Below are 12,731 nucleotides of genomic sequence, written 5' to 3'. Positions count from 1 at the left end.
GGGGAAGGGGGTTGCGGGCCAAACTGACGACCATGACACCAGGACGGGGGAAGGGGGAAGGAGGTTGCGGGCCAAACTGACGACCATGACACCAGGACGGAGGACGGGGGAAGGGGGAAAGGGGTTGCGGGCCAAACTGACGACCATGACACCAGGACGAGGGCGGGGGAAGGGGGCCAGGGAAGACAACCAGAAAGTGTGGGGCTAACAAAGGACCAATCAGATGTTGGATAATACAGGCAACCATCAGAGCTACCATTAAAAATACCACACTAGCTAACTAACTATTTAATAGACTGTCTACCCCCTCGACCTTCTTAATGTACGACTTCAGGTACGTAGCCTGGTACACGCATCCGTGGCCTGGTGTCCCGAAGTGTGTAGCACACGATTTACAGCACACGATTTACGGTTACGCACACTACCCGAGTTCTCCGATAGACGGGTTTACCCGAGTTCGCCGATAGACGGGTTTACCCGAGTTCGCCGATAGACGGGTTTACCCGAGTTCGCCGATAGACGGGTTTAGAGAGGAATGCCGACAGCTTGCTCGGGTTTGAAAGCGATGACATTTCCTTGTTCGTCACGGTGGACGGGAAGGTGTTCCAGTTGTCCGATCTTGCATAGCTCGGGGTTGAGTTTAAGGACGAGTGAATTCCACTGTGCTTTCGAGAGACTGTCAACACGCTTTAGTCTGGTATCACCCCTGTTAGTGACAATGTAGCCACTAACAAGTTTAGGCACGACAACATCGACGACGTGCATTTCGGGTTCGACGACGGTGCAATTGATCATGGCAGTGGGTTCGGGGTCAAAGGAGACGCGAGGTTTGTACTTTTGTGCGACGGCACAGTACTGTTCCGAATCCAAATAATTGGGAACGAAATTCCTCACCTCCACAGTGTACGGCTTTGGCACTTCCACCACCTCATCCGTCACCACCTTCTTGAACTCTACAACCTCCTTCACTACCTCCTTACGCACCGTACGCACTACTTCCACCGGTCGCTCCAAGATCTTCTTCACTTTTTTGTACACGATCCGCTCTTCCACAAACGGGACCTCCGCCTCCTTCACCACTGCCTGCGCATATGCGTCACCGGCCCAATGGCGGCACTCTGGCTTCTGGTCCGTCACCGTAGGTGGCGGGACGACACTCAAACCAGTATCCACTGACTCCACCTTGGTCAGATACGGATGCTCAAATCTACCAGCCGCAGGCCCCGACATCGGCTCCACTGCCGACTTAGGCTCCACTGCAGCGCTTACGATCGTACTCGCGACGGGACTCACCATCGCAGTCGAGTCAGACCCAACCGCCGTCGAATCCGTCACAGAATGCAGCGAATCCTTACTCTGCACGGAGTCCTTGCCTAGCATCAAATTTTTTTTTCACCGGCCCCGGAAGCCGACTTCCCGGCCAGCCCACCGACAATCGGGGCCACTTTCACGGCCCACCGACAGTAGGGCCGATAAGATAACCCCCAAGCGCCAATCGGGCCAATAACCCGCGCCAACCGAGCTACCAGAGAACTGAACTTCCCGGAACTGGACTTACTGGAACCTCCGGCCTTCGGGCTCATGAGCTTCGGGCTCGGGCCTTATATAAAACGTACAGTCTTCCATTACAAGTAAAAACCACTTCCTGTACGTACGGAGTAACCTCTTTTCCGCTCCTGGGTAATCTCGTTTCTGCCCCTCGCCACAATATCGACCACGTGAGGCCAAGCGCTCAACACCAAGCACTTTAAGCGGATCCAATTTATTTCTTGACCGGTTTTTTATCCTTTCCTTTCTCTTGCTCATCTAACTTGGCCGCCAGCTCGGCCACCTTGCCCACGGGCTTCGCTTTGGGCGCAGCCTTCGCTTTCTGCGCCTCTTCGAACTTTTTGCGCAGCTCACTTACGGCAGACATGGGCGCACGCAGATATTTTGTGGGACAACAGAAATGTGAAGTTTTCCCGTGTCCGTCGACTACTCGATGCGATACCCTGTCAGTTCCACGTAGTTTCGGTACGCTTAGCTAGCGAGTACTACCTTGTACAGTGCAGAGTCCGAATAGTGGATGCAACAAACATCTTGACCCTTTTTGCAGGCACCTCGGTTGCAACCAGACCCCCCGACTAGCGTGATCCTCCGTGCGATTACGCGATCCACCACACCGTATTTTTTTGCCTCGCGCTCAACGGACTTAAGGCGCACACGTGTGTGCTGGCATGCCTCTGTCCTCAATCAAGACCGAAGAAGAATATCGAGGCCTTAAGGAGCATGGTGGGAACGTAGTTTTGGTTTTTTGGTCTCCTAGCCATCGTGTCTGTGAATTTTTGGCTGAGACTGCGAATGAGTGGAAGACGAAGTTTAACAATGTCAACATAGCATTGTTGGACTGCAGTTGGTTGCCTGACATGTAAGACTGAGGGCTGCGTTATATGAGTTCGAGATCGTCGCGAATGGACGCGAATAGCGCGGGAAATAGCGGAGGCGCGTAGTTGCAGGCAAGGCATCATTTTTTTAGTGGTACATTGGAGCAAGTCATCTCATACCCAACGTTTAAATTCTATAAACAAAACGAGCTGATACAATGCCTATGTTCCTCGCAACGGGAATTGATTGAATTTTACATTATGAATGTATTCTAAGGAAAATTTGGACGAATGGAGACGTCGTCATGGCTGCTGGATGTACCGATGTGCCACCTGCACCCGAAGCCTTTGCTGTCTTGCAAGTTCTGTCGCAAGTATAAAACCGCTGTACACCAGCAAGCGAAGCTCGCCCAACTGCACGAACGGGCCGGTTTCGGGCATGAGAAAACAAATACTCTGGAAATGTAAGACCTAACCCTTCCCTGGACATATGGCTAACCTTTCCCTGGACATATGGCTCTTTCAGGACCAATACTACCTCATATAATCTCAACCCAATGTTGAAAGAGAATATCCTCGTGTCCGAATATTACAAGTCATTATAGTAGGTACCCCCAGCTAAGTACCCTCAGCTCCTGGTTCCGCTACTGATAGGCTTCGGCTTCTTACTCGCCCGAATGGTCCTGGGTTCCCCGAATGGCCCTGGATTCCCCGAGTGGTCCTGGGTTCCCCGAATGGTCCTGGGTTCCCCGAATGGTCCTGGATTCCCCGAGTGGTCCTGGGTTCCCCGAATGGTCCTGGGTTCCCCGAGTGGTCCTGGGTTCCCCGAATGGTCCTGGATTCCCCGAGTGATCCTGGGTTCCCCGAATGGTCATGGGTTCCCCGAATGGTTCTGGCTTCCCTACCATGCAATATGTTTTAGTCAGTTTACTACTGTTCCAGAATTGATAGACGAAGTAGTGCAGTATGTGGACCACGTGGAGCCACACGTCACGGGCCACCTCAAAATACCCTCAACGTTTGCCTGTTGCCTATACAAGTTGTTCAACTTGCGCTGTACAGAGGACGAAATGCTGACCATCACGGAGCACCCCAACTTATTCGTGCGGACACTGGGCTTTGTGTGGCTCCGGTTTGTGCATCCGCCGGAGAAGCTGTGGCAGTGGTTCGAGACGGTGGTGCTGGACGACACGGATTTCCGACCTACCAAGAACCAAACCACAACGTTTGGCGAGTTTGCGGAGTCGCTCCTCAAGGAAGACAGATACTTCAATACACCGCTGCCTAGACTGCCAGCGAAGATTAGAACACAGTGTAGCCTCCAGCTCCAACCACTGCCGAAACACCGCTGGCGCAAACAAAAAAACCTCACCCAACTCAAACGCTTCCGGCCTGGCTCCACCGAAGTATTTGCCTGCTTCAAAGGCTCCTGGATGCCAGGCACCTTCGTTGAATTCTACCAAGACGAAACCCTTTCAAAGCCACTCGCCATGATCAAATTCGACGACACAGAAGACGTGCCAATCGATCTTGGACTCGTCATCATACCCAGCCGCCGACGCAAGAAAACGGATAGATTTTTCCACACGGAAAATTTAGCACGCAATGACTGTGACTAACGTAAACTCCACCGAACGTAAGACAATATTATTTCAGAGAAAGAGGTTAACATTATTTCAGAGTACAAGAATCTGTTGAGCACCAACAAGTTCGTGGTCGTGGACTTCGCGGCGGAGTGGTGCGGTCCATGCAAACTTCTCAAGCCCGTCTTCGACCAGTTGGCTGAGAAACACACCAACGTCGTGTTCGCTTCTGTCGATGTGGACCAACTGGAGGAGGTCGCCGATACTGAAAGCATCCAGGCCATGCCCACCATCAAGCTCTTCGCCAACGGAACCTGTGTGGAAACGGTCGTGGGTGCCAACAAGGACAACATGGTTGCCGCCGTCGCTAAGCTCAGCGAACAGGCGTCTGGCTAAAGGCCTACGCTTGCAGGACCTTCCTAATGCCGGCCTGGGCGCCGGGCTTAAGTCTCTTCTTAAACGGTTCGATAGCTTCATGAGAAATACTAGACATATTTTCACCGAACTCGTTCTCCACATTCCGCAGAAAATCGTCGCAATCATCCGTGCCCTCAGGATCTGCCAATTCAGCTTCCTTCGCTTGCGCGGGCTCGTCGGGCTCTGCAGTTAAGGGCTCGAAGGCCTCCATGATGCACGGGCACGGCGCGTCAGCCAGGGCCACAGGGCACGGCTCGCCAGGGCTCGCTGCAGCAGCCAGCTGCTGCGGCGTGGCCTTGCTCCGCGGAGTGTAGCCAGGCGGGCAGTCTTCCAGGTCCATGAGATGCTTCGCGTTCGCTTCTCGCAACTGCAGCCGATCTTTGGCGTTGGCTTTCTTCAGCGCCGAATCAGTTTTCGATACTGACTGTGTTGCATCTGACAGAACGCCACCGATCTCTTTCTTCAGATTCGGGTCCTCCCCTTCCCCCCTAAAGTCGTCCAGAGTTTCCGGCCCAAGGTCTGAAAGCTGGTCTGCATCGTCCACGCTATCAAGCACGTTGTCCATTGCGTCCGACGAACTTTCTCGTCGCGCCTCTCCCGACAACTCTTGCCGACGTGTCAACAACCTATCTGTCATTTGTATGTTATGCTCCGAATTATATTTAGAAGCGGACAACGCATCTCCCGCCGCATCTTTCCCAGATCTCCTCGCTTCGTCTCTCTCCACTATATTGTCCGATTCCTCCTCTTCTGCAGACCCTTTGATTGCGTCATTAGAATCCAAAGCGGACCCCATGAGGTTTTCAGTTTCAGCAACCTTTTGGCTCTTGTCCTTGTTGCTGAGGCGCTGAATGCTAGTAGGTTTGGCCTTTTCATTATCTTACGTTGAACGATTCCGCCATTTGTTTCATGCTATCCGCCATATCCTTTTGGTACTGAGAAGACATTGAGCCATTGTCCCAAGGCATGGATGCCGGCTTTATTCCAATGCTGACTCCAGAATCATCGTGTTCGTCTTCTTGACCTAGTGAAAGAAGGAATAAACACAAATAGCGCATCTTGCGCACGCGTGTGCTATGCTCTACGGAGCAACAATTAAAGAGTTGGGCGCAAAAATGGCCTAAAGGGACCAGTCAGGAGCCAGTTTCATGTTGATTGGTTCAAACTCATGTACATCCAGGGCACTTTCGATAAGGTGACACAGAGCATCGCGCTCCTCTTTCTTGGAGAAAATAAATACTAGTGAGCGTTTGCTCTTGGCGTTTAGGTCGGTGAGCCGTTTCAGGACTGAAATGCATGATATGATATACGGAAAATAGCTTACATCGTCGGCGGCGTCGGGACTTTCTGAATTTGTCGCTTGTCCAAATCACGGCATGAGGAACCTCGTCGAGCTGCTGGATTGTGTTGATAAGTGCAGAATCTTGACTGTTACGCATGAGATATTCCATCGCGCCCGGTTGGCAGTTGATTTCAGCAAAGAATCCAAGATGGAGGAAGAGGGAGTGAATATCGCCTTGTTTGTTGCGCACAATGTACAGGCGACCAGTGGCGGGGTGGAAGAAGAGTCTGACGGGTTTAAGCATTCCGCTATTCTGCTTAACAAAGCAGTAAGCGTCGACTCCCGACCCGAAATGTTTTACAATGGGTTGCTCGACCTTGAGCCACTGGGCCGCAGTCTGAATCTCTTGTTCGGACAAGGCGAACTTCTGGGACTCAGCTCTGAGCGCTTCAACGTTGCCGCTTGCTCGTTCAATTTCGACCTTGGCATGTTTAGTCACACTAGCTGTGACGGTCTTCTTATTAGCCGCAGCGGGTACCAGAGCCTCTTCCTCCTCTTCCTCCTCTTCTTCCTCCTCTTCCTCTTCCTCTTCCTCCTCATCCTCGTACTCTTCCTCCTCCTCCTCTTCCTCCTCCTCCTCCTCCCCTTCCTCTCCTTCGTCCTCAATCAACTCTTCGGGTTCCTCCTCCTCTTCCTCCGCTTCCTCCTCATCTCCCAGTTCTGCCTCGTCCTCAGTCGCTTCGGCCTGCTTCTCAACCGCGACTTCCTCGCCACCTCGGACGGGCGACGGCGACACTGCCTTCCGAACGCTAGGTGGAACCACTTTGTCCGCTTGCTCCTCCCAAAGGTTGAACCTTGCGGCTAATTCGGAAACCTTGTTCGCCTTCTCCTTCTCCTCATGGGTCTTAGGCTCGTCCTTGTCCTCAAAGATCCGTGCCAGGTCTTTGACATTCGACATTGTCGGCACAGCCCACTGATTGATGCATGCATCCCATTTCCCAACTCGGACCCGATTCGAATCGACTTGGACGCTCCGCGCCAGTATCACTGCGTTGCTCTCGAGATGCCTGCCGCGGTCTCTAGGTAAAAAGTTTAGTCGTCGGTTCCGCCGAAATAGTCTGCCTCCTTCGGCTCAAGGTTGTCACCATACCCAATCGCCATGTCGGCACACAAGAGAACGTGATCTATGGATTCTTCATCCTCTATGTTCATGCAGCAATACGAAACGAGCGAATAGGAATCAATCTAAAAGGGCGATTTCTCCATCCCGTGGATTCCGACCCTGCATCCCACCCCCTGCATCTCATAAAGTCCCATGCCCTCCCTGCATTGGAGTCCAAGCCCCTGATGGTGAGGGTATGGGAGCCCTGACGGTGGGAGGGTCTTACGACGGATATGAGTCCTTTGACGAACTGTTTGAATTTAGCAGGCAGTCCTTCTTGAAATCCGTCCATGAGTTCTTCAGGGGATTTGTCGAGTAGGTTGTCAACTCGTTCTTGATCTTCGCGAGAGAGGAGGTCGTACTTGGTGAGCACGTTGATATGGGGAATTTCGAGCATGACCATGGCGGATAGGGCAGTCATGGTGCCGGCGACGAACTTGGTGACGTCGGCGACGAAGCTGACGTCAAGGCAATAAACGGCGATGGTTCGGTAGTCGAAGTTGTCGAGTATTTTGAGGAACTCACGCATTACCGGGTTGTGGACGTATAGTTCGATTTGACCGGGGCAGTCAACGAGTATGAAATCATCATCACTGAAGGTGTCAAAGATCTCCTCCAGCCAGTCAAGTTTCTTGAGCAAGTACTCCATCGAAAACATCAACGCCCCATTCGGCCCGAAGTTAAAGTGCTCCATCACCTCCTCCACTTTAACCAGCTCCCGCACGTCCACCGTACACTCATATTTAAACGCCTCCGCCGCCGGGTCCAGGTTTATAACACGACACACGCGTTTGCGCGCAGTGCAGGCCTCCTGTATTATATGACAGTATGTGCTTTTCCCGCAACCCGCCGGGCCCACCACCAATTGGGCGAATTTCATGCAGAAAAACAACACCCCGAGAGGGTTCTCTTCCCGGGGGGAACCTTCTTTTCTCGAGAACCTTCTCCCCCCGACAAGGTTCTCCCCCCCCGGAAAGAACTTTCGGAAAGAATCTTCTGTTAGTCGAGGACCAGAAGCGACTTTCCGGCCCAGATGGCGAGGACGTTGTTAACTGGGTTATGTGCGAGGTGGGTGGCGGCATGCGAGAGTTGTTGGGTGGCATGGACTTGGTTGGTTTCTGGGTCGATGGCGAGAAGGGTGCGGTTTTGAATTAGGACCATTAGCCAGTTGCCCTGGGGACAGGCGGCGAGTACCCGGTCATCTTCATGTTCGCAGGAGTAAACATGGAGTGGGAGGCCTTGGGTTGTGGCGAGACAGCAGGCATTGCCGGGGGTGGAGATGTAGAAGGCATGGTCTATATGGGGATGCGGGTAGAGGGCGGTGACTGCGCGATTGCTGCTTGGAGGTGTGGGGACATTGAATTTCTTGATGAGCGCGCCACTTTTGAGAGCAAAGACCCGGACGAGGGAGTCGGTGCAACCGGTGATGACGAATTTGCCACTGAATATGGCTGCGGTGACGAACCCCTCGTGTCCCGTGAAGGCGAGACTGGTGGTTGCGGAGCGAATCTGTAGGATCTTGGCCGTCCCGTCATTACTGGCGGTTAAGAGTACAGGTTGGTTTTTGGGATGGTATTCAATACTATTGATTGCGTGTGTGTGCGCACACACTATTTTCTGGCCTAGACGTCCGTTCTCTACCTGCCATAGCTTCACATTACCTTTCTCATCACCCGAAGCCAGAATGAGACCGTCCGGACTGAATTTGAGGGCCGTAATCCGGATGCCCTGACCGTTCAAGCTATGCTCCCAAACCAACTGGGTCGTCCACCCCAATTCCTCACGTAACTTTCCAGTCTTCCACAAATACAACTCGATCCGACCATTCACCATACCCACCGCCAGCGTCCGGCCATCGGGCGAGAAACTCACGGACGTCACTTCAGATTGGAATGATATATCGCACAACGGAGACATCGGGGGATATCCACCCCCTTCACCTTTCATCGATCGACAAAGATCATACGCACCCTCATCAACGCCACCCCTCTTCAAAGACTCACCAATTATACTCAACAACCGACTCGCAGGCATCTCCTCTAAATAACCCGCCACCTTCTCCGCCAGCACCCGACGCTGGGTCACAAAATCCTCTGGACGCATCTCCTTAGCTACCCGCTGCATTCCCGCCTTCTCCTCCTCCGAGAATTTTCTCAACCCATTTGACTTCGACAGTAATTCTTCGTATCCCTCCATATCATCACTTGATAATAATTCCAGACACACGTGTGTTAAAACATCAGTCACCAAACCCTCAGGGAGATTTGCCTTACCACATACGTCTATGAGCTTCGGCACATCGCCCCTCCCCACATCCTCGATAAACTGGGACTTACTGGCCACAATTCCGTAACCTATTCCAGAATCCAGTTGAAGAGCATCAAAAGCTCGCTCGAATCGTTGCTCATATAAGAACTGGAGCACTATCCGTATAACACTGAAATAAGCATAGTGAAGGTGACTCGTGAACGTACAACCGCGAGCCACTCTGACTCTGCGGCGGGGACGACAACATCCGCACCGGATTGAGCCCAACATTTGTTGGGGATTACTGGTAGTGTGCCTACTCTGTTCCCTTGATATCTGTTTCCCGAGCAGCATTGTCCTTAGTACCGCTTGTGGTTAGTTTTTTTATGTTCATTAAATTCCCTCCGGAAGTGGTTGGACGTACCCCGAAAATTGTCGTGCTGAAGCGGTATGATTTTTGTGGTGTGAAGGATGGGAACACAGGCTGACAACAAAGCCTGGGAAGACGAGGCCATGCTAATAACTTTGGTCAAGTATTTGAGTTAAGTATGTGGTTAAGTGTGTGGTTAAGTGTGTGGTGAAGTGTGTGGTCAGAATATAAGTCTTTTCGCGAGTACTGAAATGCCGCATTCCTCAAAGTCTGTTTTGGAGATCCAGTAGGCATCGAAGGAGCTAAGATGGCCGACCATGCTAGCACCGATCCAGGTTGTCATGGGCATTTCAAAGGGTGCTAATGAGGCGACTTTCAGTTTGAGATTGGAAAGATCTTTTATTGCTCCAGCAACTTGGCATGACTTGAGACTTGCCAGGTCCCTACCTAGCCTATCTACTAAGCCTGGCATTGCACAGAACCCCCCGCTAAGGACTACATTATGGAGCAGCGGGGGTACGACCTCCACATCACAACCAAACGCGCAATTCACGACCGCTTGTGGTAGACCAGTCCACTTGGTCAACTGACCTTGAAGCTTGGCATCCACCAGACCCGATAGCATTTTATGTAGCTGCGAGTCCTCAGGTCGGAATATAAACTCCGTTAGATTTTCAACCCGTTCCTTCGCTATATATAACGTCTTACCATCAGGCAACTCGTACGCATGGTCTTCTTCCTCCTCGTCTTCTTCGCGACTCTGAACCAACACGCTACTCGGGTCCTGGACTGCCATCACATGTAGCGCCATGTCCTCTACCACACTCCGCCTGGCCATGTTTAGGTATCGCGTATTTATTGTAGACTCCAACCCCACCACTGGGGCAGACCCTATTGGGGTGGAGCCCATTGGGATTGGGGTCTTCCAGGGGTTAAAGGTGGAGAGATAGTGTCCATCCGACCAAAGTCCGACGATCTCGGCGAGGGCCAGTTGCAGAAGATCCGCACTCACAGCGTACTTGTGCGAGTTCTGTTGCAGCGCGTAGCCTTCAAAGACCGGCGTAAGTCGCAATTCGCTGGGCCCGCCTTCTACGACTAGTGCGGTGGGTCTGCCCAGGGCAAAGGCTGCAAGTGGTGCTTTTCGCATACTAAAGTAACTTGCAACCCCAAATTCTTCGAAAGCCAGCTCCGCCACGACGGAGCTGAACACCGATCGCTTGTCCGAGGGCTCCGTCACAAACAACTGACCTCCATCCAGACTCAGGTGCTGCCTTTTGTACTCCGCCGATGCCGCCTCGCTTGCCAGCTGCCAGTCCTCACTCTCACTACTACCCGCATTGGGTAGCACTTCTGACTCTTCAATCATCGCCGTGTCGGCGGCGGCGGCGGCGGCTCCCGCCACCTCGGGTTCCACCGCCATCGCCGACGTCCTGGCTGAATCCTGACCCGACGAGGACTGCACCTTCCGTGCTTCTCGAATGGGCGGCGGCTTAATCAGATAAAAGTTGTCCACAGCCCGCAAGCACTCCCGTAAAGACGTTTGACAGACACCGTTCTGAGTCAATGGTTTCAAACCGTCAAACTCCGATAACGCACTGCTCGTCACGTTACTCACCAACGCGTGTGGCACACACGCGTTTCTGGAAGACCAAAACTCGCTAGCACTCTCGTCCCAACGTTTCCGCGCCATATCATAGCACCAACATGACCTCCACTTCTGGTTCGGAAGATCCTCGCCTACAAAGACCAGATGTGTACCACGGTTACAAACGGCAGGTGGACAAGTCGCGGCAACGACCAGGTGGACAAGTCGCGGCAACGACCAGGCGTGGTGACAAGTGGTTGTAGTGCGGAATTCTCCTTACCGGCGAATCCCCAGTAGGTGTTGGCAGCGCCTACGTCGAGTACGTATATATTCGGGTTTTTGATGGGATAGGTCGGAGCAGTGCCGGTAGGGGGGAGCATTAAATCTTTTTGCAAGAGGCCGAGGCCCTGGGCACGGAAACCATGTACATATATGGCCCCGTCGGGGGCGCGAGTGCGTGGTGTCCAGTGCCAGTAGGCGTTGCCGGCTTTGGAAATATTGCAAGTCATTGCACGCGCGTGTGCACGCGTGCGCGATTGTGCTATGCGTGAAGAAAAGAGTCGAGCGGAAAAACTTAGAAGGATTCGGTGAAGGGGAGTGGGCTGAAGTCGATAATCTCAACAGCGCCGATAGTCTTGGGTCCAGAAGGTCCTTCGGGTTGGCGCTTTAGACAAATGGGTTCCTTGACGCCCTGAGCGGCGCGTTCGCGGTGGATTCGGTCGTTTTCGGCGCGGCGTTTGTTAAATTCCTCCTGGCAGCGGGACTTCTGGACATGCTCCCTTCGTACATGGATGCGCTTCACAACCTGCTTGTTGCCTACGGTCTTGATGACTTCCACACCCAGAGCGTTCTTGGTCACGTCGTACACACGACCAATACGACCATGGTAATAACTATGAGGCATACCCTTCTGGATAGCACCATTGCCCTTAATCAGCACGTACTCACCCCGCCTGAACGTAGTCAGGTACGTCGTCAGGTTGGGCATACCATGACCGCGGAAAGGCCTAGCGAACTTGTAACGCGTGCCAGAGCGGTAACCGTACGAGTGAGTCATCTAGGCCGATATTATTTTACTTCCCAAAACTTTCCACCAATTCCGTCATGTCCCTGGCACTCCAATTGACACACACCACTACCATCACTACCATCACTACAGCATCCACTACATTCAATAACAAGTAACTTGTAATTGTCTGCATCATCTTCTACACATCTTCTACACACATTCCGCTCTTACCAGAATATCTACGCAACAAATTACCCCAACCCCCGTGAGTCCCACTTGGGTCTACCTGTCAACCCACTTCACCCACATGGGTCCTTCGCTGGTCGCCACCTCACCCACTTGGTTCTTCCGGAGCAGCTTAGCGGTTTACCGGTCTGGCGACAACCTGGCGGTGTCTTTCTAAATCCCAAAACAAGCATACTCAACCCGACTCCATCTTTAACCTTTGAATCCATCTTTAACCTTTGAATGCATCTTTAAGCTTTGAATGCATCTTTAACCTTTGAATCCATCTTCAATCTCTTTTCCGCTCCTTTTGGTTTCTTGGTTGTGTTGGAGTGTTGGTGAGTGGTCGCATTTCGGGGATGGTCCATTTCGGTAAAATGTTTCCGCTGCTGTTGCTGGCGTGGGTTGCGGGTGCCTATGAGTACCCGAACTATTGTTCGAAAGTGGGTGACGAAGACTTTGTGCAAGCTCGGACGATCCCCGAATTG

General features: G+C 52.5%; 8 protein-coding genes across 8 annotated transcripts; 1 reads left to right on the top strand and 7 right to left on the bottom strand.

Annotated features, from left to right (window-relative positions):
* Window positions 1-525: 525 nt before the first annotated feature.
* GNI_001280 (hypothetical protein) lies at window positions 526-1,380 on the bottom strand (the record flags this gene model as incomplete). Its single annotated transcript, XM_011130164.1, has 1 exon — window positions 526-1,380. The coding sequence occupies one exon, from the start codon at window positions 1,378-1,380 to the stop codon at window positions 526-528; it is 855 nt and encodes a 284-aa protein (XP_011128466.1).
* A 1,274-nt stretch (window positions 1,381-2,654) lies between these two features.
* On the top strand, window positions 2,655-4,342 carry GNI_001270 (thioredoxin domain protein; the record flags this gene model as incomplete). The annotated part of the gene is made up of 4 exons (XM_011130163.1): window positions 2,655-2,827; window positions 2,890-2,967; window positions 3,286-3,675; window positions 4,063-4,342. The coding sequence occupies 4 exons, from the start codon at window positions 2,655-2,657 to the stop codon at window positions 4,340-4,342; spliced, it is 921 nt and encodes a 306-aa protein (XP_011128465.1).
* Window positions 4,343-4,346: 4 nt separating this feature from the next.
* Window positions 4,347-5,310, bottom strand: GNI_001260 (hypothetical protein; the record flags this gene model as incomplete). The annotated part of the gene is made up of 2 exons (XM_011130162.1): window positions 4,347-5,210; window positions 5,248-5,310. The coding sequence occupies 2 exons, from the start codon at window positions 5,308-5,310 to the stop codon at window positions 4,347-4,349; spliced, it is 927 nt and encodes a 308-aa protein (XP_011128464.1).
* Window positions 5,311-5,483: 173 nt separating this feature from the next.
* On the bottom strand, window positions 5,484-6,603 carry GNI_001250 (hypothetical protein; the record flags this gene model as incomplete). The annotated part of the gene is made up of 2 exons (XM_011130161.1): window positions 5,484-5,650; window positions 5,688-6,603. 2 exons carry the CDS (start codon window positions 6,601-6,603, stop codon window positions 5,484-5,486), a joined length of 1,083 nt encoding a protein of 360 aa, XP_011128463.1.
* Window positions 6,604-6,737: 134 nt separating this feature from the next.
* GNI_001240 (ATP-binding protein) lies at window positions 6,738-7,687 on the bottom strand (the record flags this gene model as incomplete). The annotated part of the gene is made up of 2 exons (XM_011130160.1): window positions 6,738-6,890; window positions 7,034-7,687. 2 exons carry the CDS (start codon window positions 7,685-7,687, stop codon window positions 6,738-6,740), a joined length of 807 nt encoding a protein of 268 aa, XP_011128462.1.
* A 119-nt stretch (window positions 7,688-7,806) lies between these two features.
* GNI_001230 (putative WD-40 repeat protein) lies at window positions 7,807-9,345 on the bottom strand (the record flags this gene model as incomplete). Its single annotated transcript, XM_011130159.1, has 1 exon — window positions 7,807-9,345. One exon carries the CDS (start codon window positions 9,343-9,345, stop codon window positions 7,807-7,809), a length of 1,539 nt encoding a protein of 512 aa, XP_011128461.1.
* A 299-nt stretch (window positions 9,346-9,644) lies between these two features.
* GNI_001220 (actin) lies at window positions 9,645-11,389 on the bottom strand (the record flags this gene model as incomplete). The annotated part of the gene is made up of 2 exons (XM_011130158.1): window positions 9,645-11,161; window positions 11,290-11,389. 2 exons carry the CDS (start codon window positions 11,387-11,389, stop codon window positions 9,645-9,647), a joined length of 1,617 nt encoding a protein of 538 aa, XP_011128460.1.
* A 194-nt stretch (window positions 11,390-11,583) lies between these two features.
* GNI_001210 (60S ribosomal protein L21) lies at window positions 11,584-12,066 on the bottom strand (the record flags this gene model as incomplete). Its single annotated transcript, XM_011130157.1, has 1 exon — window positions 11,584-12,066. The coding sequence occupies one exon, from the start codon at window positions 12,064-12,066 to the stop codon at window positions 11,584-11,586; it is 483 nt and encodes a 160-aa protein (XP_011128459.1).
* Window positions 12,067-12,731: the final 665 nt, after the last annotated feature.

The sequence above is a fragment of the Gregarina niphandrodes genome (assembly GCF_000223845.1).
Source record: "Gregarina niphandrodes unplaced genomic scaffold scaffold00001, whole genome shotgun sequence".
Lineage (NCBI taxonomy): Eukaryota > Apicomplexa > Conoidasida > Eugregarinorida > Gregarinidae > Gregarina > Gregarina niphandrodes.
The sequence above is the reverse complement of the archived record's forward strand: the minus strand, read 5'-3'. Positions and strand labels throughout refer to the sequence as shown.